The following is a 22,396-nucleotide window of genomic DNA, read 5'->3' on the forward strand; positions in this document are numbered from 1 at the left end:
AATATGCTGAGGATATGGAAAGAACATTTAACCCAACAGCTAGTGCCCGACGTTGGCGGCGAAGAGGATACCGCAGAACCAATCAATGATGATGGTATAGAATGTTTACCTCCTATTCAGAATGAGGTCCAAGTAGCAGTGACCCGACTAAAAACAACAAGTCAGCAGGAGCCGACGGGTTACCCACTGAACCGGAAGCGACATTCTGATAAGGCGTATGCATCAGCTTGTCTGCGCAATCTGGTTAGAAGAACGCATACCCGACAATTGGAACCTCAGCATACTATGTCCCGTACACAAGAAAGGAGACGGAATGTGGCAACTACAGAGGAATAAGTATCCTTCCCATCGCATACAAGATACTCTCGAGCGTACTGTGTGAAAAATTAAAACAAAAAGTCAATGATATAATTGGGCCCTATCAATGCGGCTTTAGTCCTGGTAAATCCACCCTACAGCAGATTTTCATACTGCGCCAAATCCTGGAAAAACCTCGAGAAGGACAACTCAACATCTACCAGCTCTTTGTTGACCACAAAGCCGCTCTCGATATTCGATACCCCTTTGCGTGCAAAGGTATTTCAAGCCATGTCTGAGTTTGGTATCCCTGCAAAATTAATAAGACTGCAGGATGACACTTGCTGATACTGAGGAACGCGTATCAGCAAGTTTAATATCCTGCTGGAGAAGATTATACGAGTTGCAGGTGTGAATAGATATGGCACACTAATCACAAGAAAACACATGCTTCTCGCCTATGCGGACAGCATTGACACCATAAGTCGGTCACCGGAAGTAGTAACTGCTACCTTTGAAAAAATTGAAAGTGGGTCAATGAAAATGGGTCTGGTAGTAAATGGAGATAAGACGAAATGGATGGTTTCAACTCCCAAAACGCCTTGTACAACCGAGCAGATAAAGAAAATGGAGAAAGTTGGGAATCACAACTTTGAGATAGCAACTTTGTCTACCTCGGCACCGCCGTAACCGAAACAAATGACGCCAGTTTTGACTGGTCATGTTGTCAGAATGGATGAAGAAGCTCCAGCAAAGTAGTATTTTTAAGGCAAATATGGTGGTACACGCAAACCGGGAAAACCAAAAGCATGATGGAAATATCAAGTGGTGGGAGACAACTCGAAACTTGGTGTCAGAGATTTTAGAATGAGCGCAGAAGATCAGGGCGCTTGGAACGCTATTCTAAGTTCGGCTAATGGAAGAAATGTTGTCATAGCTAATTAAAGTATAGTAAGTAATATTGTATGAATACTATTCTTATAGTTGCACAGTTTGGATGACAACTTACAATTTCACCTAAATAGCTAGACAAATTAATATCATGAGGTACTTCCACACCACCATCAAGAAATTCAACACATTAATTTATATTAAGCTCATTTTCCTAACCATTTATATGTGTTATTAAAACTTTTGGGCGATCAAAGCTTATTAACTTGTATTTGCGAATTTTCTTAAGCTTTGAAATATAATTTAAATAAACTCTGCTTCGCACCGGGTTACCGGTATTTACAACCTCATCAGTGAATATTGTGTCTCGCCTATGAAAATTGGTCATGGAAATTGGCAGGATTCGCTGTATCGTGGCTTTAGGCGTGAAAATCGGGCGAAATATATATATGAGATCTATACATAAATTTTAACCTCTCTCTACGCCAAAAAAATGCATTTGCCAAATTTTAAGACGATTGGATGAAAATTGCGATTTACACAAATTAATATGGTTCGATTTTCTTTTTATGTATGATTTGGATTGGTGACAAAATTTACAATGACTTTGCTGCAATATGCGTCAACATCCGATATTTCACTTAAAACTCATACAGTTTGGAAGTAAAAAAATGTGGAATAAAGTGAATTTTTGGGCCAGAAAAGGATTTTCACTGGTTAATAAACCAAAAATAAAATCAGCCCGAATTTTTTACAAAAACCCCCTAAATACCCATTTTGGTTAAAAATGATTTCAAAATCGGCATTTTATAGTAAATTTGCTGTTGAGGCTAAAAATATTGTTTAGTACAAATAATTGTTTGCATGTTGAGAACAAGTGAAGTGTTTTAACGAAAATCGTTTAGTTAACAAGCGATTACAGAAAATTTAACGAATTTGGTATTTAGTAGCCACTTTTAACGATAATCGACATCTTTAAAATCAGCTGTTTTTGCTAACGAATAGAAATTCGTTAACTAACGTCGAACAATTATTTGGTGTTTACTTTAACGAAATAAATAAAGATTAATATTTACGATGGCTTTAGAGTATTTTCTTTTGTTTTTTCTTAAAACATTTCGGATATGTGTGTACAATCAGTTAAAAAGCGTGGTAAGCGCGCAAAAGTTTTATACGAATAGTTAGTATTGATAGCTTTTTTCCTAGATAATTGTGTACATTTTATTTAGATTCGCGATGTTTCTAAATTAATAAAAAAGAATTTCAGGCTATGAGAAGAATTATTTATTATTTTTGTCGAGTCCTTTTTGTGTTTTTGGTTTTTTTTTTTGGGTAGAGTTGCCAGAGAGAAAAAAGAGATAACGATTTCTTTTAACAAAAAATTAGAGAATAACATAGTTTTTAGGGCAAACGATTTTTTTGTCGACATATTTAATAAACGATGTTCGTTATAAGTTACAGAATTGGGGTACTGGTGCAAACATCACTTAAAACGCATCTACAATATGCCTCCATAATAAAAAAAGAATAAAAAGTTTAGGTATTTAAGCATCTTAGTAGAAATTATTTGTTCTATTCCGAATGATGTCTTCCATGTGAAGATGAAAAATCAAATAAAAAACAAGTAAGAGCGTGATAAGTTCGGCCGGGCCGAATTTATATACCCTCCACCATGAATCGCATTTGTCGAGTTCTTTGAGCGGTATCTCTTTTTAGGCAAACAAAGAATAATGGAAAAGAATCGTTAAGCAAGTTATAATCCGATTCGGACCATAAGTAAATTAAATGTTGAAGACCATAGTAGAAGTCATTGGGTAATATTTAATATTACGCCAAATTCGGGAGATCGGTTTATATTGGAGCTGTATCAGGCTATAGATCAATTAAGACCACATTGAACACGTATGTTGAAGGCCGTTGAACACAATTTCGGCCAAATCGGATAAGAATTGCTCCCTCTAGAGGCTCAAGAAGTCAAAACCCCAGATCGGTTTGTATGGTAGCTATATCAGGTTATGTATCGATTTGAACCATATTTATCGTTGTTGTTGGAAGTCTTAACAAAATAGTCATGCTAAATTTCAGTCAAATCGGATAAGAATTGCGCCCTCTAGTGGTTCAAGAAGTCAAGATCCAAGATCGGTTTATATGGGAGCTATATCACTTTATAGACCAATTTGATCCATATTTGGCACAGTTATTGGAAGTCATAACAAACAACTTCATGCTAAAGATCAGACAAATCGGATAAGAACTGCGCCCTTCAGTGGTTCAAGAAGTCAAGATCCAAGATTGGTTCATATGGCAGCTATATCATTTAATGAACCGATTTCAACCCCACTTAGCACAGTTATTGGAAGTCATAACGAAACACTTCATGCACAATTTAGGCCAAATCGGATGAGAATTGCGCCCTCTAGTGGCTCAAGAAGTCAAGACCCAAGATCGGTTTATATGGCAGCTATATCAGTTTGGCACAGTTGTTGGAAGTCATAAAAAACAACTTCAGAACTGCGCCCTTTAGGGGTTCAAGAAGTCAAGATCCAAGATCGGTTTATATGGCAGCTATATGAGGTTATAAACCGATTTGAACCATATTTAGCACAGTTGTTGGAAATGATACCAAAAACCAAAATTTCAGCCAAATCGGATAAGAATTGCGCCTTCTAGATGTTCAAGAAGTCAAGACCCAAGATCGGTTTGTATGGCAGCTATATCAAAACATGAACCGGTTTGGCCCATTAACAATCCCAACCGACCTACACTAATAAGAAGTGTTTGAGCAAAATTTAAAGCGGCTAGCTTTACTCCTTCGAAAATTAGCGTGCTTTCGACAGACGGACGGACATGGCTAGATCGACTTAAAATGTCATGACGATCAAGAATATATATACTTTATGGGGTCTAAGATGCATATTTCAATTATTACCAAAAAAATAACGAATTTGCAAAAATAGTTCGAATATATCAAAAAACACAATTCCGCAAAACGTATATTAGCAACTTTTTTCAATAAAGACTTATTAAGAAAATACTTGTTTTGACCAAAAAATGCAAAAAATTAGATTTTTCCCATTTTTTTATTTTTAAACTGTATAACTTTTAACTATTGGGTTGCCCAAAAAGTAATTGCGGATTTTTCATATAGTCGGCGTTGACAAATTTTTTCACAGCTTGTGACTCTGTAATTGCATTTTTTCTTCTGTCGGTTATCAGCTGTTACTTTTAGCTTGCTTTAGAAAAAGTGTAAAAAAAGTATATTTGATTAAAGTTCATTCTAAGTTTTATTAAAAATGCATTTACTTTCTTTTAAAAAATCCACAATTACTTTTTGGGCAACCCAATAAATAAAAATTAAAATAGTTTGGTTTGTATTGTGTGAGTAACACAAAGAATGCACGCACGCATCTGACGGAATAAGTTAACCAACTCTCAACTTTGATTGAATTATTTTTTTCCTGTCTGTTAAATCAAGAAATTGTTTTATAGAAAGTATTCTAAACAACATTACTGACAATTTGCATTGAAATTAACGTTGGAAAGACATAAATAAGCAGATTTTTAAAAATTCATATGCAGCAAAAGGCGCATGGTATGTAACTCAACCAAATGAACGCTCGTGGGCGCTTTTGTTTGCTTAAGCACGCATAAGTGCTGCACGTGGTATGTAACTTCAGCTTTAATATTGTCACCAATCCAAGTCATGCATCAAACTGAAAATCGAAATCTCGGTCCAAATTTTCGCAACAAGAAACAAAAAGTCGAATAGTTAAGATATTGTACACCTCAAGCGGATTCTTTTGTAGGGATTTTTAAGCACTATCCAGCAAAAAAGAAGTTTGGAAATCGGACCACAAATAAAGATTTAGCAGCCCGAATAATTTTTCGAAATTCTGAGGTGACCAACTTTAGAATCGTGCCTAGAGGGGCCAAGACCACCTAGGGCTTTGAAATTTTGAACATGATCTCGATAACACCTCAGCTTAACCCATTTCAAATTTCCCTATCCGCTCCCAAATGACATATTTTTTACTAGTTTTTTTTTATACCCTCCACCATAAGATGGGGGGTATACTAATTTCGTCATTCTGTTTGTAACTACTCGAAATATTCGTCTGAGACCCCATAAAGTATATATATTCTTGATCGTCGTGAAATTTTATGTCGATCTAGCCATGTCCGTCCGTCTGTCCGTCCGTCCGTCCGTCCGTCTGTCTGTCGAAAGCACGCTAACTTCCGAAGGAGTAAAGCTAGCCGCTTGAAATTTTGCACAAATACTTCTTATTGGTGTAGGTCGGTTGGTATTGTAAATGGGCCATATCGGTCCATGTTTTGATATAGCTGCCATATAAACCGATCTTGGGTCTTGACTTCTTGAGCCTCTAGAGTGCGCAATTCTTATCCGATTAGAATGAAATTTTGCACGACGTGTTTTGTTATGATATCCAACAACTGTGCCAAGTATAGTTCAAATCGGTCCATAACCTGATATAGCTGCCATATAAACCGATCTTGGGTCTTGACTTCTTGAGCCTCTAGCGTGCGCAATTCTTATCCGATCAGAATGAAATTTTGCACGACGTGTTTTGTTATGATATCCAACAACTGTGCCAAGTATGGTTCAAATAGGTCCATAACCTGATATAGCTGCCATATAAACCGATCTTGGGTCTTGACTTCGTGAGCCTCTAGAGTGCGCAATTCTTATCCGATTGGAATGAAATTTTCCACGACGTGTTTTGTTATTATATCCAACAACTGTGCCAAGTATGGTTCAAATCGGTCTATAACCTGATATAGCTGCCATATAAACCGATCTTGGGTCTTGACTTCTTGAGCCTCTAGAGGGCGCAATTCTAATCCGAATGGAATGGAATTTCGCACGACATGTTTTGTTATGATACCCAACAACCTTGCCAAGTATGGTTTAAATCGGTCCATAACCTGATATAGCTGCCATATAAACCGATCTTGGGTCTTGACTTCTTGAGCCTCTAGAGGGCACAATTCTTATCCGATTTGAATGAATTTTTGCACGAAGTATTTCGTTATGATATCCAACAACTGTGCCAAGTATGGTTCAAATCGGTTCATAACCTGATATAGCTGCCATATAAACCGATCTGGGATCTTGACTTCTTGACCCCTAGAGGTCGCAATTATTATCCGATATGCCTGAAATTTTGTACGACGGATCCTCTCATGACCATCAACAAACGTGTTTATTATGGTCTGAATCGGTCTATAGCCCGATACAGATCTCATATAAATCGTTCTCTCTATTTTATTTCGTGAGCCCCAATGGGCGCAATTCTTATACGAATTGGCTGACATTTTACACATGTCTCCAACATATAATTTAATTGTGGGCCGAACCGGACCATATCTTGATATCGTTTTAATAGCAGAGCAACTCTTTTCTTATATCCTTTTTTGCCTAAGAAGAGATGCCGGGAAAAGAACTCGACAAATGCGATCCATGGTGGAGGGTATATAAGATTCGGCCCGGCCGAACTTAGCACGCTTTTACTTGTTTGTTTCTATTACACTGTGCGACGTACTATGGGCAGAAATCAAATAAACGGCCCAAACCCAAATTTAACATTTTTGATGTTTCATGCATCAAAATTTAGCTTATGTAATTGCGTTAAGCACAAATTGAGCTCTCTTATACCAAAACACGAAAAATATATATTGATGATAAGTTTGGTTTATGCGTGTCCAAAATTCTACGTGAAAATTGCCCAAATTTTTTATACAAAACTTTACAAAATTTATTTTTTTTAAATTTGTATATAAAGGGTGATTTTTTTGAGGTTAGGATTTTCATGCATTAGTATTTGACAGATCACGTGGGATTTCAGACATGGTGTCAAAGAGAAAGATGCTCAGTATGCTTTGACATTTCATCATGAATAGACTTACTAACGAGCAACGCTTGCAAATCATTGAATTTTATTACCAAAATCAGTGTTCGGTTCGAAATGTGTTCATTCACCGTTCAGCGATAAGGCTCATTTCTGGTTGAATGGCTACGTAAATAAGCAAAATTGCCGCATTTGGAGTGAAGAGCAACCAGAAGCCGTTCAAGAACTGCCCATGCATCCCGAAAAATGCACTGTTTGGTGTGGTTTGTACGCTGGTGGAATCATTGGACCGTATTTTTTCAAAGATGCTGTTGGACGCAACGTTACGGTGAATGAACACATTTCGAACCGAACACTGATTTTAGTAATAAAATTCAATGATTTGCAAGCGTTGCTCGTTAGTAAGTCTATTCATGATGAAATGTCAAAGCATACTGAGCATCTTTCTCTTTGACACCATGTCTGAAATCCCACGTGATCTGTCAAATACTAATGCATGAAAATCCTAACCTCAAAAAATCACCCTTTACAAAGGTTACTTTTTATTTCGGGACTGGACAACCCTTGTGTTGCAATTTACCAACTGACAGCTCTATCGGAAAGTTTGATATTTTTTTTATGTTATACGTACTCAGAACGTTTTGACATATGAGCGCTATTTGTGTTGTTTACAGTAACTTAAAAGATTCATCTCGCCCAAAAAATGGAATTAAATAGTGAACATTTTCGTGCGATTACTTTTTACAACTTTCAACGTGGATTAATTCGACAACAGTGCATCGATGAACTTAATTAAATTTTTGGCGATGAAGCTGGTGAATTCAACCGAGGTCGTAGTTCACTCCAAGTCGAATTTCGTGAAGGTCGTCCAAAATTAGTGGTTGTTCCAAAAACCATTGATGCTGTGCGGGTACTGATATTGCAAAATCGGCATATGACCTATCGTGAGAAAAACTTGGGCATTAGTGGGACCAACATATATTCAATATTGCATGAACATTTGACCGTCAAAAAAATTTGTTCGCGTTGAATTTGTTAATCGCTCAAAAAAGGCTCGTATCGATTGGTCGAAAGAAATGCTCCAAAAAATACGATCACATGCTTCGAAACACGTCAATGACATTGGGACAGGTGATGCATCGTGGATTTACGGGTATGAGCCCGAAAGTAAACAGCAGTCGACTGTATGGGTGTTTCAAGATAAGCCAAATCCAACAAAAGTTGCTCGAGCACGAAACACTTCCAAGCAAATGATCGCTTGTTTTTTCGGCAAAATTGAACATATCGCAATCGTACCACTAGAACAACGCAGAACAGTCAATTCTGAGCGGTACAAAATTATTTGTTTGCCAGTTGTCTTCCAAGAAATCAGGAACCGCCGAAGAGGGATCATTCTTCACTACGATAATGCGAGCTCTCACACATCGTATCCAACAACTGCATTTTTGAGCACTCAAAATATTGATTTGATGAGTCATCCGGCGTATAGTCCTGACTTGGCACCGAATGACTTCTTTTTATTCCCGTACGTAAAAAATTAAAAAAAAATGAGACCTCAATGTTTTTCTACAACTGAAAAAGCGGTTGATGCGTTCAGAATGCATGTTTTGTATTGGGATATCAATAAAAATATGTCATACAAAATTTTGTAGAGATCGGACTAAAATTGTTACTCCTACAGCCTTAATAGGCCATATGGGGTGAAAGATATATGTGGGAGCTTTCGGGTGAAAGATATATGCGGACTACAAATGAAAATTTTAAATTTTGCACTAACCTTAGCTCTAACCATTTCAAAGAGATATCTCTACCCGTTCTCACACGGCATATTTTTTACTAGTATTTTTCGATTTTCTCCCACTGTGCACTATGGGGAATTTGTCCTGAAAAGTTTCGTTTATTTCAAAACTGAAATTTCAAGCTATAAGGGTATAAAATTCTCTTTCATGTTCCAGAAAAATATGGTCTTAGAACATATAACTTCGTAACAGTAGGTTCATGAATATGATTTCGTATAATTTTTGTACGCATTTTTTCCGTAAGTCATATGATCTTGAAACTTTATATCTGTTTCAGCGTTGAACTAATTTTTTAAATTTTGCTACAGTACAAATCATAATTTTACATATCGTTAAAAAATAAATTTCGGAAACTAACAAATTTTTATGTTTTTCTGGGAAAACTAATATTCAAACGTATTAAGCGTCGAATCTTGGTTTTTCTAGTTCAGGGAGTCCTCGGCTATATATTGGAATATATCAAAACAGTTTTGCCCGATTGTGCCTCAATTGGATTTTGGATTGGAGCTTTTTTTGAAAAAAGTCGATGCTAAAAACACATAACGTGTATTACGCTGTGTATAGTTGGATGCTTCGTTTGGGTTTTTTGGGTTGCCCAAAAAGTAATTGCGGATTTTTTAAAAGAAAGTAAATGCATTTTTAATAAAACTTAGAATGAACTTTAATCAAATATACTTTTTTTACATTTTTTTTCTAAAGCAAGCTAAAAGTAACAGCTGATAACTGACAGAAGAAATAATGCAATTACAGAGTCACAAGCTGTGAAAAAATTTGTCAACGCCGACTATAAGAAAAGTCCGCAATTACTTTTTGGACAAACTAATATAAGTGGACTTATTTTCTTTCGTGCTGCGAATGAAAATACTCTTAAGAGCATAGTTTCAACCGAGAAGACATGCCTTTTGACAAATCCTACCAACGAGTTTGGGTGGTTCCAAACAAAATCGCGATCAAGGAAACCAGTCAAATGCTATTATAAAGCAAACGACAAATTTTTTGCCTAACTTTAATAAACAATGGTTTTTGTTTTCGATTTGTAATAGAAACATATTACCCTGTGGTCTGCAGCCGGACAATATCGTATTGTATGGATTATTTCAAGACTAAATAAATTAAGCGCTAAACATGTGATTCAACCAATTTTTTAATTGAAACTGCTTCAATCATGAAAATGATAATATAAATCACAGAAAAGGGTGAATTAACAAATTTTCAATTAAAAAAACTGCATATTCAATTAAAATAATGATTGAAAATTTTTGAAATTTTCAATTGATCCAATTGAAATTTTTGAAATATCCAATTAATTTTTTAATTAGATCAGTTAAAAATTTAAAATATTCAAAGGTTATATTAAAATTTTGCGAAAAGCGTGTTGTTAGGGCGCACTCTCGATTTCGATGCAATCCTTAAGACGCTATTACACACGCTGCACTCATTGATATGTGAGAAGTTTCCCCAGTTTCTCAGTGGAATGTTCATGGGCAAAATTTGCAATTTTGCATCATTTTTGCTATCACACCTCTTTGTTATTTTCATATGACATAACCTAAAAATTTGAGCAAAAGCTAATTTTTTTATGCGTAAAAATTGTTAATGTTGTGAGAAAGCTGTTTAAATAATAAATTTGTGACAACAATTTAATTTGGGGTTGGGGGTATCACACGACATGTTTAACTCAACATGTGCTAAATTTGACATGTCATAAGACAACTACATGTCGTGTAATAGAGCTTTTAGAAACAAACAACTCCGAGAGTTTTTCCAAATATGAAACGGAAAATATTGTTTCCCGAATTATAAAAGAAATAGTAGCGGAGCAGTACTTTATGAATTACATGCATTGCGGAAGTGAACCCGACAGAAAAACATTTATCCAGAGTATGTTTTAATTAGATCGATGCTAAAGAAGCCGTTATGCCATTAATATGCATATTTTGATCATTAATAAGATTAGAAATTTAAAGAGGTATACGAAAGACTGTTTGTGAGGGAGTTGTATCTTCCATATATATAAAAAGTATTTAACAAAATTTTGAGTGGCTAGACTTTTTCAAAAACGGACTGTCATAACAGTGCTGTTAAATCTAAAAAGTTCCCGCTTTCATTGCAAATGCAAATTTGCCCATGAACATTCCATTAAGGAACTGGGGCAAACTTTTTACAAATCAATGAGTGCTGTCCGATTCAATTTTAGCCTCAATGATAAGGGACCTCCATTTTATAGCCGAGTCCGAACGGCGTGCCGCAGAGCAACACCTCTTTGGCGAGAAGTTTTTTCCATTAAAAATTTATTTACTGCCTAGACCACAAACATTTTTTTTTTCTTTTTGTCACTCGATTCATTCTCTAATTCAATGAAAACGTTTTTTTTCCGTTTATAATCAACTGTTTGCAATACTTAGCGAACGAATCGAGTGACAGAAAACAGCCAGTGGTGTAGGCCGTTATTGTTTATTGAAAAAGATAACATTTTCAATCATATTTTATTTATAAAATTTTTTACGATTCAATTAAAAATGTGATTGAATCAATTAATTTTTTTTATTCAAAAATTTCAATCACGATCGTAATTGAAAAAAGTTCAGATTCAATTTAGAAAATTATTGTATCAATTATTTTTTAATGGAAAATTACATTCTAACCTCTGCGCTACGGTGGCCTCCGCCTATGACGCTGAACCCCTGGGAAAAAATTTTCAACGGTGGTTTTCCCCTCCTAATGTTGACAACATTTGTGAGGAATTATGCCATGTTAAACTTTTTTCGAAAGAGATGTCGGTGTGCCATACCGTTCGCACTCGTCTATAAAAATGAGGCCCTTATCATTGAGTTTACAACTGGAATCGGACTGCACTCATTGATATGTGAGAAGTTTGCCCCAGATTCTTAGTGGAATGTTCATGGGCAAAATTTGCATGTTTGTCCTAAATTCCACGATCGTAATTGAAAAAAAGTCCGGTTTTAATTAAAAAATAATTGATTCAGTTAATTTTTTAATTGAAATATTTTCGTGATATTTTTTGTGTAAGTTCTAAAACTTTAAGGGTTTTAATATTCTAACAGCCGCTGGTTCAAAATTTAGAGCCCAGCAGCTTCCTGCGATTTGTTTGCTTTAAAACCGGCCATTGGAACCTTAGTGCAACGATGTAAAACACATTCGCCAATTCGGATCCAGCAAAAAATAACTCAATTCACATAAAAGAAATGTTCTAAAAATAAACTTCTTTTGTGAAAAACGTTGGACTTTGTTTACGATAAAAGTTCATGTTTTTGACATAAATTCCTGCAAGAATTTGTGACAAACATAAAGCTTTTTTACCCTGACAATACTTTTCATTGTTCATATACAGAATTTTTGTACCTAAGGCACTTTAAAAATGTTCACTTTCTGAATTTACCAACCGTATTCGACCGAGCTGCTCAAAATACTGACTGATCTTTGGTCAGTCACAAGAATAGAAACAATTTCCGTGTCTGAGTCTATATGTGTCAATACCAGCGAAGAGAATAATTATTGGTGCGGTTAACAAATAATCGTTTGCAGCAATCAAATCTCTTTTGTCATTAAAAAAGTTTTTGGTTTTACAACATAAGAAAGGTCTTTTCGACGTAGGCAAAGTGCTAGAGGGTTTACAACAAAACAAAGTTAGTTACGTCCAATAATGGCTAACGTGTGTTATGTTGAAGCGAAACGTTATATAGTTAAAATAAAAGAAAAATATCGTAATAAAAGTATTTTGTTTGTCGTAAAAATGTCTCAAACCTTTTTATTTCTTTGCGTGTATCAAAATTTAATTCGTCTTCAAATGTCTGAACCTCTTGTAATGCTGAAATCAATAGACCAAAAGCTGTGGACTAATCTCCACTTATCTCGAATTGTCGCGAAGTAAATTGAAATTTCACTTATTAAATACTTATAAAAGGATTTGTGTCCTTGGTAATTTATTTATTACTTTTTTTGTCTCAATCTACTGTTTTCAATCATAGATGCCACAAGTGCCAAATCGGTCGCCTTTGTCCATATTAATAAATCGGCACCCACGCTATCACTTAAAAACTTGCCAAGCTTTGCAATGTTAAAAACCAGCGTTGCTATTTAGTTTTCCTCCACCCCCTCCGTATCAGACGTTATTTATCAATCTATAAAAAAGTTATTATAAAAAGACATTTAAACATCCACCAGCGTATCAGTTCATGTCATTTCTTATGCACATTTAACCTAGATTTCATTTCTGTTGTACTGCTAAATAACAAGGCATAGGCAGACAGGCAGACACACAGCATGTGAGTGGTGCAAAGGCATTTGCTGGAAAAATCAATATAGAAGACACTGCTCCAATGAAGTGGCTTGAGGTATTTGGAACTTCTCTACGCATAATAGAAACATATACACCACACACACACACACACAATCATACAATGATACTAACCTCTTGAACTTCTTTGCGACGTGTAATAAAATCACCTAAATGGAACAACTCCATGCCCAATTTGTCTGCCCAGGAATGTACACTGAAACGGAATACGATGAGTTAAGGATATGTTGATTCCTTTCCGGAGACCATATTTACAGGTTATAATTGATTTTTTCACCAGACACCACCAGGCTTCCACCATTGGGCCAATGGACGATATAAAACGAAATGTAGATTCGAAATAAAAACGAGCAAACTTCTCTTATCAACATTCTGGCAAAGTTGATTTTCCTCCTTAAGACTAATTTGAAAACTATTTTCTAGCACTGCTGCTGCTACTGATGTGATGGAAGCGATGCATTAGCCTGGCATATATTCTAGATATTTATTTAGATAAGTTAGAACGACCACAAATGACTTTTTCATTGGATTATTGAATCATGCCAGCGCTATCACCATGATAGACGCCGCGTAATACAACGAATTCCGTGAAATATTCTGACGTTGAAGCTTTGATAATAGGTGGAAGATTTCCTTTAGCAAAAATGCTTTCGACAAAACTTCAATATTTAGTTATTTTATTGAGCAACTTAAATAAACTTCCTTTTATTGAAATTTTCCTGTGCTTTCACCACTTCAGATTTCTTTTGTTAATTTTTTGTACGTATGAAAAACACGTCTTGTATCTACACTGGTGTTTTTGATAATTTTTGTCGAATTTGTGTCGCAGCGATGAGTTCATCCATTACATTGCGTGTGTTACAAAGAGACCTCCTCGGTTACGGATGTTACAGACGTGCTGGACTCTTCCAACGGATTTATGCGCAGACTCCTGAAATGGTGGCGCATGTCCCTTTGCTCCATGTATTTGTTTATGTTTACATTGGGTCCACGTGTACCGGCATCTGGAGGTTAGTAACAGGTGGTTGTTTGTGTTTTCTTTGCGAGCGCCATAGAGATGATAGCAAACGTAAACAACATTTGGAGTTTGCTCGGTGAGATTGTTTACATCGGCCCCATTGACCAAGAGTTGAAGAAAGGGGGGTTATTGGACCTTGTAGTATTTTTAAATCAAATGAATGGTGGATGGGTTGTACTCCGTGTATATGCCATGAGCAACAGTTTGTTTCTCATTTTAACCGCTTTACTTTGTTTGTTGAACTTGGAATTGTGACATTCACAAATTTCTATGCCACACAAAAGTAGGTCACTAGCATAGGGTGTAAAAGCAGGTAACAAAAACTTAACTCAATAAGCTATGTACGATTGAATTTCACTCAAAGAAATGGAGAAATCAAAATGAGCGTAACCCAAAGGAATATCTACGGGACATTAGGTTAGGTTTATGTGGCAGTCTGCCATAAGACTCACTTGGACGTTTTCGTCTATTGTGATACCACAGGAATATGCCTTCTGGTTCCTATTGTTGTACTATCCAGATCGCTTAAAAAACCCACAAACTTGTGAATACGAGTATTCACATCCGCTAGATCTGACAAGTTCTCAAGGAAATGAGAACCTAAAGTGCGGGATACATACGTAGTAGATGTTCTATAGTCTTTTCTTCCTCGACGCCCTCACAGCTTCGGCAAAAGTCACTACTGGCAACCTTCAGCCTGTGTGCATGTTTTCCGATCAGACAGTAGCCTGTCTCACGGACAGTATGATTGAGACGTCTGTTCTAGCCAGCGACAGCAAACCGGTAGACATCTTCAAGTCTAGATTAGGCCACATAACTTTTGAGTGTACACAACGAGCCTGATCTTGAAGACTTAGCTTACATGTCGCTAGTAGCATACCCACAGATTCCAGTTCCCCTAAAATGTGTAAGGTAGTTCCTAGTCTCGCAAGCTCGATCCCTCTACAATTCCCTGGGATATCTCAGTTGCTCGACACCCAGAACAGGTGAATTTTAACTATTCAGCCATCTCGTTGAGAGATCTGCGACAGTCGAGGGCGGTGTTTGATTTCAGAAATACATTCTCCAGGAATTTAATGGCTGACTGGCTGTCTGAGAAGATATTTATGCCAATATATAACGACTATAACGTTACGAGTATATCTTAGCCATTCCACCTCATCTTTAATTGCAAGGATCTCTGCTTGATACACATTGCAGCGGTCGGGTAACCTTCTCTATATGACCAGTTCTAGTTTTGACTGTCATCCTTTGGATCCGGCTGAGTATTGAACAGCAGATGGACTATTGAAGAGCCATCCACTAGACCACAACACCATATAGCTTAATAGGTCTGGCAATTGAAGTATATATTCATTTACAGGTAGTGGCAGTTGCCCAACAACAAAATATTGGGTGCACTATCTGTCAAAATCAATGATTAGTGCAACTCTGATTTTGTGTATGTTACTAGTTCGCGCCATTTTTCATTGTTTGTGTGTGTTATAGTTCTTAACTATAATACGCATACACAACCAAAATGCGTTGACAGATAGTGCACTTCGGGAGAAAAAGTTGTATTCAGTCATGGTATATACCCAGTGCATGGCACGCGGCTTAAACCCCCCAACTTTTTGCTCACTTGTAGGTTTCTTGGCCTTCCAAAATTTTTGATTTGAAGTTCAACTTCCTATCCAGAAGAACACCCAGGTATTTTGCGCTTTTAGCTAATGGAACATTCTCTCCTCCCAAGGAGACAGGTGCCACTGTAGGTACTTTGTATCTCCTGCTGAAAAGAACTACTTCTGTCCTGCACGAATTCACGCCTTTCGGTTTCCTGAAGTATCTGTACAAAAGTGCTGGAAACATTTCCCCCAACAGCAATAGCAACGTCATCAGCATACGCGACCACTTTTACACATTTTTCTTCCAGAGACAATAATATGTATGTTGTTAATAGCTATATTTCAGACTAGAGGAGACAGTAAACCTGGAGGTGTGCCTCTGCTGACCCATCTTTTAAGATCTGCGCAGTATATATTTTGGTAAGTAAGTTATTAAAAAACTTTCTTACTGTAGTGTTGATGCCTAGAAACTGCTGTTCCTTCATGATTGACGTCGGTTTTAAATTGTTGAAAGCACCTTCAATGTCAAGAAATGCTAGCAAGAGAACCCTCTATGTAGCCGATTAGGTCGTTAGGGGTTGTTTTAGTGGACTTGCCTTATCATATACATGCTGTTGCCAAGACAGGCGATCTCCAGGCATCTTTGCCCTAAGATATGTTTCTATCAACCTCTCAAGAGTCTTCAGCATGAAGGAGGACACACTAATAGGACGCGAATTTTTCGCTTTCGTATGTTACGGTCTTCCTGCTTTTGGAATGAATATAACCTTTGTGTCCATTCATCCCACAAGTATATACGACATGCAAATGCAAGCAGAGTATATCTTTCTAATCAAGGAGCCAGTCTGTCGGACACAGCTTGTAGTTCAAGCGGTGATACATCATCAGGGCCTGGTGACTTAAAGGAGCCGAAACTTTTTATCGCCCAAATGATTTTCGGCTCAGACACAATTTCCCCAATAACCTCCGACGAATACATACCAGTGGCAACCTATTCTAGAGCTACGTTGTTAGTTGGAGAGTTTCTCCGGAAATGTGTGTCAACAAGTAGCTATAATGTTTTCTCACTAGACATTGTCCATGCAATGTCTCAAGGATAGAATCTTCCTTAGCCTAGAGGCCTCCTCGGAGCTGCAGAATTCCACCCAGGACTTGTTCTGAGCCTTTCTCAGCTCACCCTCGTATGTTCTTAGCTCAGCCTTATAGATGTCGCAATCTTGTGGTGCCCTTGTGGTTTTCGCTCTGTTGAACAAATTCCTTTAGCCCTTTCTTAGAGCAACCAGTTTAGGAGTCCACCATGGCGGTCGCTGTTTATCCATTTGCTTGTCACTAGGACATGCTGTCATTCAGGCCCTTCGTGATCCGCTTGACCATTATGTCTATGTCCTCCGCAGTTTCCGCTTCTTTTAATGGTCTAGAAGGGATATACGTGCAGAATGTGCCGAAATCTATCCCAATCCGCCTCGTCCTCTGAAACTAATACATCGACGATCAGAGAAGCTGGGTTCATCCAACACTTCCCAGTTGCATATCCTTTCGCTTAGATTTTCCGATACAAAGGTAACATCTAGTACCTCCTGCCTGTTCCTTGTAATAAAGGTCGGTTTATTCCCTTTATAACAAATCGTCAGATTGCAACTTATAATATATTCGATAAGCAGCCCACCCCTTTCGTTGATATCCGAACTTCCATATATCTAGTGATGTGCATTAGCATCATTTCCTACAATGAGTGTCTTTAGAAGCGACTTCAAGGCATCTCTGAATCGTGTTTCACATGTATGGAAGCGGGCCAGTAATGAGACTTATTCATTTCAAGGCTGCCTACTATTGAATCTTCAGTGCTTAGCGATGGAAGAAGAAAACCACATAGACTACTCTTCGAAAGAATACAGGCTGTGTCTCTCATTCCCTGCACCCTTTAGTTGTTTAAATTCAGGAATACCTAGTCCACAAACCCATGGTTACTGGATAAGAACCACGTCAAATACTCCTGCCATCAGAAAGACCTTTAGTGCGCCGAAGACGCCTTACAATGGTACAGATTAACCTGCAGAAACCGCACCGTAGTAAGAATTCTTATTTTCCACCACTGTTGCGTTAGCCTCGTCTTCTGAGTCCGCCAAGAATTCATCGTCACAAGATTCATTCGATCTTGTCATGATGAGTTTCCTTACGCGTCCAGGGACAGTTGAGAAAGCAGTGGAACCACTTTTCCTCAGGACGATTCCTCCTGAGATGCTTTATTAGCTGGTGCTGTCGAAGTACTTTTTAAGTTCCGCTCTCTCCCCGGTAGCGCTCACCTTGGGCCCAATCCAACCGGATGACCCACCCACACAAGGCTTGTCGAGTGCCGTTTCGACACCTTCCCCTCCTGTTTTGACCGTGGCAGCGGTGAGACCTCGAGAAACCAGTCTCATGGTTTCTCGAGGTCTCATTAGCAGACATCATGCTACGGCCTGATACCACCATCGCAGCTATTGGGTCTTTGGAGTCCATTCTAAGCCTACTCCCGGCTCTACTGATTCTTATAAGAACCATAAGACACACACACATAATTGTAACTATAATGCACACACACAACAAAAACTCACTTCGCGAGAAAATATTGTACTCAGCTGTTTGTTATCTCTTCGTTACATCATGGGCATATCCCAAGACAAGCTGTGTTCGGGAACTAAAAAATTTGTGCAAATTTGCATAAATTTTTTTCTGGAAGTCGTTTGCGTACTTTGTTTGCCAGCAAAAGAGAGAGCGAGAGAGAAATCAAATTTTGGCAGTTCGAGAGCTCGCATTGTCGTGGTGAAAAGTGATCCGTCTTCGGCGGTTGGTTTTCCTGATTTCTTGGACAACTGACAAACAAATAGTTGTGTACCACTCATAATTAACTATTCTGCGTTGTTCTAGTGGTACGATTGCGATGCCCAATTTTTTCCGAAAAATCAGGCGATCATTTGCTTGGAAGTGTTTCGTGCTCGAGCAACTTTTGTTGGATTTGGCTCATCTTGCAACACCCATACAGTCGACTGCTGTTTACTTTCGGGCTCATACGCGTAAATCCATGATTCATCACCTGTCACAATGTCATTGACGTGTTTCGAAGCACCGCGATCGTATTTTTGGAGTATTTGTAGTATTGTGGGTATATTTGGGTATTGCGTAGGATCCAACGAGAATAAATTTTTTTGACGGTAAAATGTTCGTGCAATATTGAATCTATGCTGGTCCCATTAATACCTAAGGTTGTCTCAATCTCACGATAGGTCACATGACGATTTTGCAATATCAGTTGGCGCACAGCATGAATGGTTTTTGGAACAGCAACTGATTTTGGACGACCTTTACGAAATTCGTCTTGGAGTGAACTACGACCTCAGAGTAATTCACCATGCCATCGGTACACTGATCCTTGATGAAGCTTCATCGCCAAAAATTGAATTCAGTTCATCGATGCACTGTTGTTGAGTTAATCCACGTCGAAAGTTGTAAAATAGAATCGCACGAAAATGTTCACGACTTAATTCCATTTTTTTGGGCGAGATGAATTTTTTAAGTTACTGTAAACAAGACAAAACCTTCTGAGTATGTAAAACCTCAGTTGGCAGATTGCAACACAAGGGTTGTCCAATCCCGAAATATAAAAGGTAACCCTCGTATCCTTCCAGACACCAAGAAAAAGCAATTATTGGTTTCGTAAATTTTTCGATGGAATCATCCTCATCGGAGAGCTACGACGAAGCCAACATCGTTCCTTTGATTTTTTTAAGGAGGAAAGATGCTGCTATGGGATTTAGTGGTTAAAAAAGTGACGCACAGCGGGACAATACGGTGATGGCGTGTAAAGTTGTTGTAGTCCTATGCAGCCTTCGAAGTGCATGCTGATGCTCGGCGAATGGAATTGTCCAACGGGAGAATCGGGAGGAGTAGTCCCTCATGCGTCTTGGTGACTGATCAGAGAAGGGAGATCGGTCTGTACGACTCCCCCTTGCTCGTGTCCTTTCCAGGTTTCAGTAGCGGGATCACACTGCCCATCTTCCAAGCATCGAGTACTATAATAGTATTCAGACAGGCTGAGGACAGTTGTAAGGTACTCGACTCCAGGCAGATGAGTGTGGACTCATAGAAAAAGTTTGCTGAAAATAGCAAACACTGTCTGTCTGCTGAATATTAGTAGTTAATTTTGTTGCTTTGTAGCAGCAGTTCTTCTATTACAGCAAAGTTCTGCAATTTCAGAGCAGCAGGCTTACTGCTGAAAAGTCTGTTGTTTGCTGAAAATGACTGCTGCCTAATTATGAAGGGGATGTTAGAAGAAAAAATAGAACACAAATGAAAATATGTGTGTCAGTTGGTGTTTATAATCCCCACTGAATGTATACTTTCTATAACCTTTTTTCTTTTAATTTAGATACAAAAGGCCATACTAGTCATGTACACATTAGTAGAGCAATAACAAAAAATGCGAGCTGGCTCAGCCACATTTCGAAGTAAATACTTAATGGATGGTTTAGGTAGCTTCTATACAGCAATATTCACACAAATAAAAATCATCCCTTCAAACAAAAATTCTAAAAAATGGCTAAAATCAAAACATGTAACAGGCAACCATAAAAAGTAGCAGACTTGTATGCTCAAGATAGCGGTTTTGTTAGTTGAAATAGCAGTTAGAATTGTTTGTTAATACAGCATCCCTATGATTACTGAAACAGCAATAATGTCTGCTTTCCCATTTTTAGCAGCAAAACAATTGCTGTTATAGCAAATATTTTTGCTGTGTAGAGATTCCGTCTGGGACCAGCGCCTTGGCACCATGAAAATTATTGTGGCTGTCCAGCGGCACAGATACGACGAATGTCTCCTCAACTAGACTTGTCCTTCTCGGGTCAATAAATTGACATTTATCTAAGGAAAATACCTCATAAGTATCGCCAGAATTTTTTATTTTAAAACAATTGTTTATCTAAAGCTGCCATTAGACGATGACACTGTCACTTTCTGTATTCATAAGACTTGTCTTATGTACGTCGAATATGAATAGAACGCGCACTAGTCAGCATGTATTCTCATATGTTTTGTTCTTTTTATATTCAGGTATCAACATGTATGTTCGATGAAATAAGAGCTCGATTCAATCGAAAAAGTTGCATATTTATTCCAAAATCCGTTTGTCATATTAAATTTTTCAGTGTTGCTGTTTTTGAAATTACATATGACATGTCTTATCTTCTAATGGCAGCTTTACCTGTATCGATTTATCTTGAACCCCGTTTACACTGCTCTATAAATCCGGATTTAATGGCTCGATCATCTGGTTTTCCCTTTATAAAACCAACTGACGCGCTGGCGGATATATTAGAGAAGTACAAGGCAGATATTACCGCCTTACAGGAAGTGCGATGGACTGGGAATGGCGTTACTACAACACCAAATGGTGACGAACTATACTATAGCTACCATAACACGAGGCATGAATTTGGCTGTGGATTTGTGGTTAGTCGGAGATTGAAACATCTTGTCTCCAGCTTTACTCCGGTGGATGAGAGGCTAGCCACAATCCACATAAAAGACAAATTCTCAACATCAGCCTTATTTGTGCCCATCCCCCGACGGAAGACAAATACGAGCAGACCAAGGATATTTTCTACGAGCGCCTAGAGAGAGAGTATGATCGGTACCCCGCCCATGATATTAAAATCGTTCTGGGAGATTTTAATGCGAAGATAGGGAAGGAAGACATTTTTGGTCCAACAGTCGGAAAGTTTAGCCTCCACGAGATAACGTCTAGTAATGGGTTGAGGCTGATTGACATCGCCGCGGCAAAAAACATGGTAATTAGTAGCACCAGATTTCAACATAAAAATATTCACAAAGCCAAATGGTTGTCACTCGATCAAAACACGAGGAACCAAATTGATCACGTTGTGATAGATGGAAGGCATTCATCCAGCGTGTTAGATGTACGATAGATCCGTGGAGCGAATATAGATTGGGATCATTACCTTGTTGTAGCAAAGGTTCGCACCCGTTTGAACATGGCGAGGAAAGTACGATCTGACACTGCACGGAAGATTGACATTGAAAAACTGCAAACACAACAAATGGATTGATGAAAGCATTCCTTGTTCCGATGATAAAATGGCGCAGTGGCAAACTATTGCCCACTCCATGGAAAATGCCGCGAAACCCGTACTTGGGTACCGGAAGCCTCCTCCGAGAAACCCATGGTACGACCAAGTGTGTCGAGATGCCACTAAAGCCAAGAATGCGGCATATGGAGCAACCCTGCAATCAGTAGCAACGCACCAGATGAAGGAGAGGTATAGGGAGAAAAGCAGAGAGGAGAAACGTCTATTCCGCAGAAAGAAAAAGGAACTGGAAAGACGTGAATGTGAGCGAATTGAGATGTACAGGAGTCAGAATGAAGTCCGAAAATTCTTCCAAAGAATTAAACATCAAACCGATGGGTTTGGTGCAGGCACATCCTCCTGCAGATACAAAGACGGAAATCTGGTAACTGACACAGATAATATGCTGAGGATATGGAAAGAACATTTAACCCAACAGCTAGTGCCCGACGTTGGCGGCGAAGAGGATACCGCAGAACC

At 38.1% G+C, this 22,396-nt stretch overlaps 1 protein-coding gene across 5 annotated transcripts in view; it reads right to left on the bottom strand.

The window, feature by feature from the left end:
- LOC106089140 (voltage-dependent calcium channel subunit alpha-2/delta-3) overlaps positions 1 to 13,965 on the bottom strand; it is a 172,083-nt gene extending 158,118 nt beyond the window's left edge. For all 5 annotated transcript variants that reach the window (XM_013254920.1, XM_013254919.2, XM_013254918.2 and 2 more), the window contains exons 1-2: positions 13,428 to 13,965; positions 13,287 to 13,368 (exon numbers count right to left, since the gene is read on the bottom strand). In XM_013254920.1, coding sequence (XP_013110374.1) covers positions 13,287 to 13,368; positions 13,428 to 13,543 — 198 coding nt within the window. In that variant the 5' untranslated portion in view covers positions 13,544 to 13,965. The remainder of the gene's footprint in view (positions 1 to 13,286; positions 13,369 to 13,427) is intronic.
- Between the last annotated feature and the right edge of the window lie 8,431 nt (positions 13,966 to 22,396).

The sequence above is a fragment of the Stomoxys calcitrans genome, chromosome 1 (assembly GCF_963082655.1).
Source record: "Stomoxys calcitrans chromosome 1, idStoCalc2.1, whole genome shotgun sequence".
Taxonomy (NCBI): Eukaryota; Metazoa; Arthropoda; class Insecta; order Diptera; family Muscidae; genus Stomoxys; species Stomoxys calcitrans.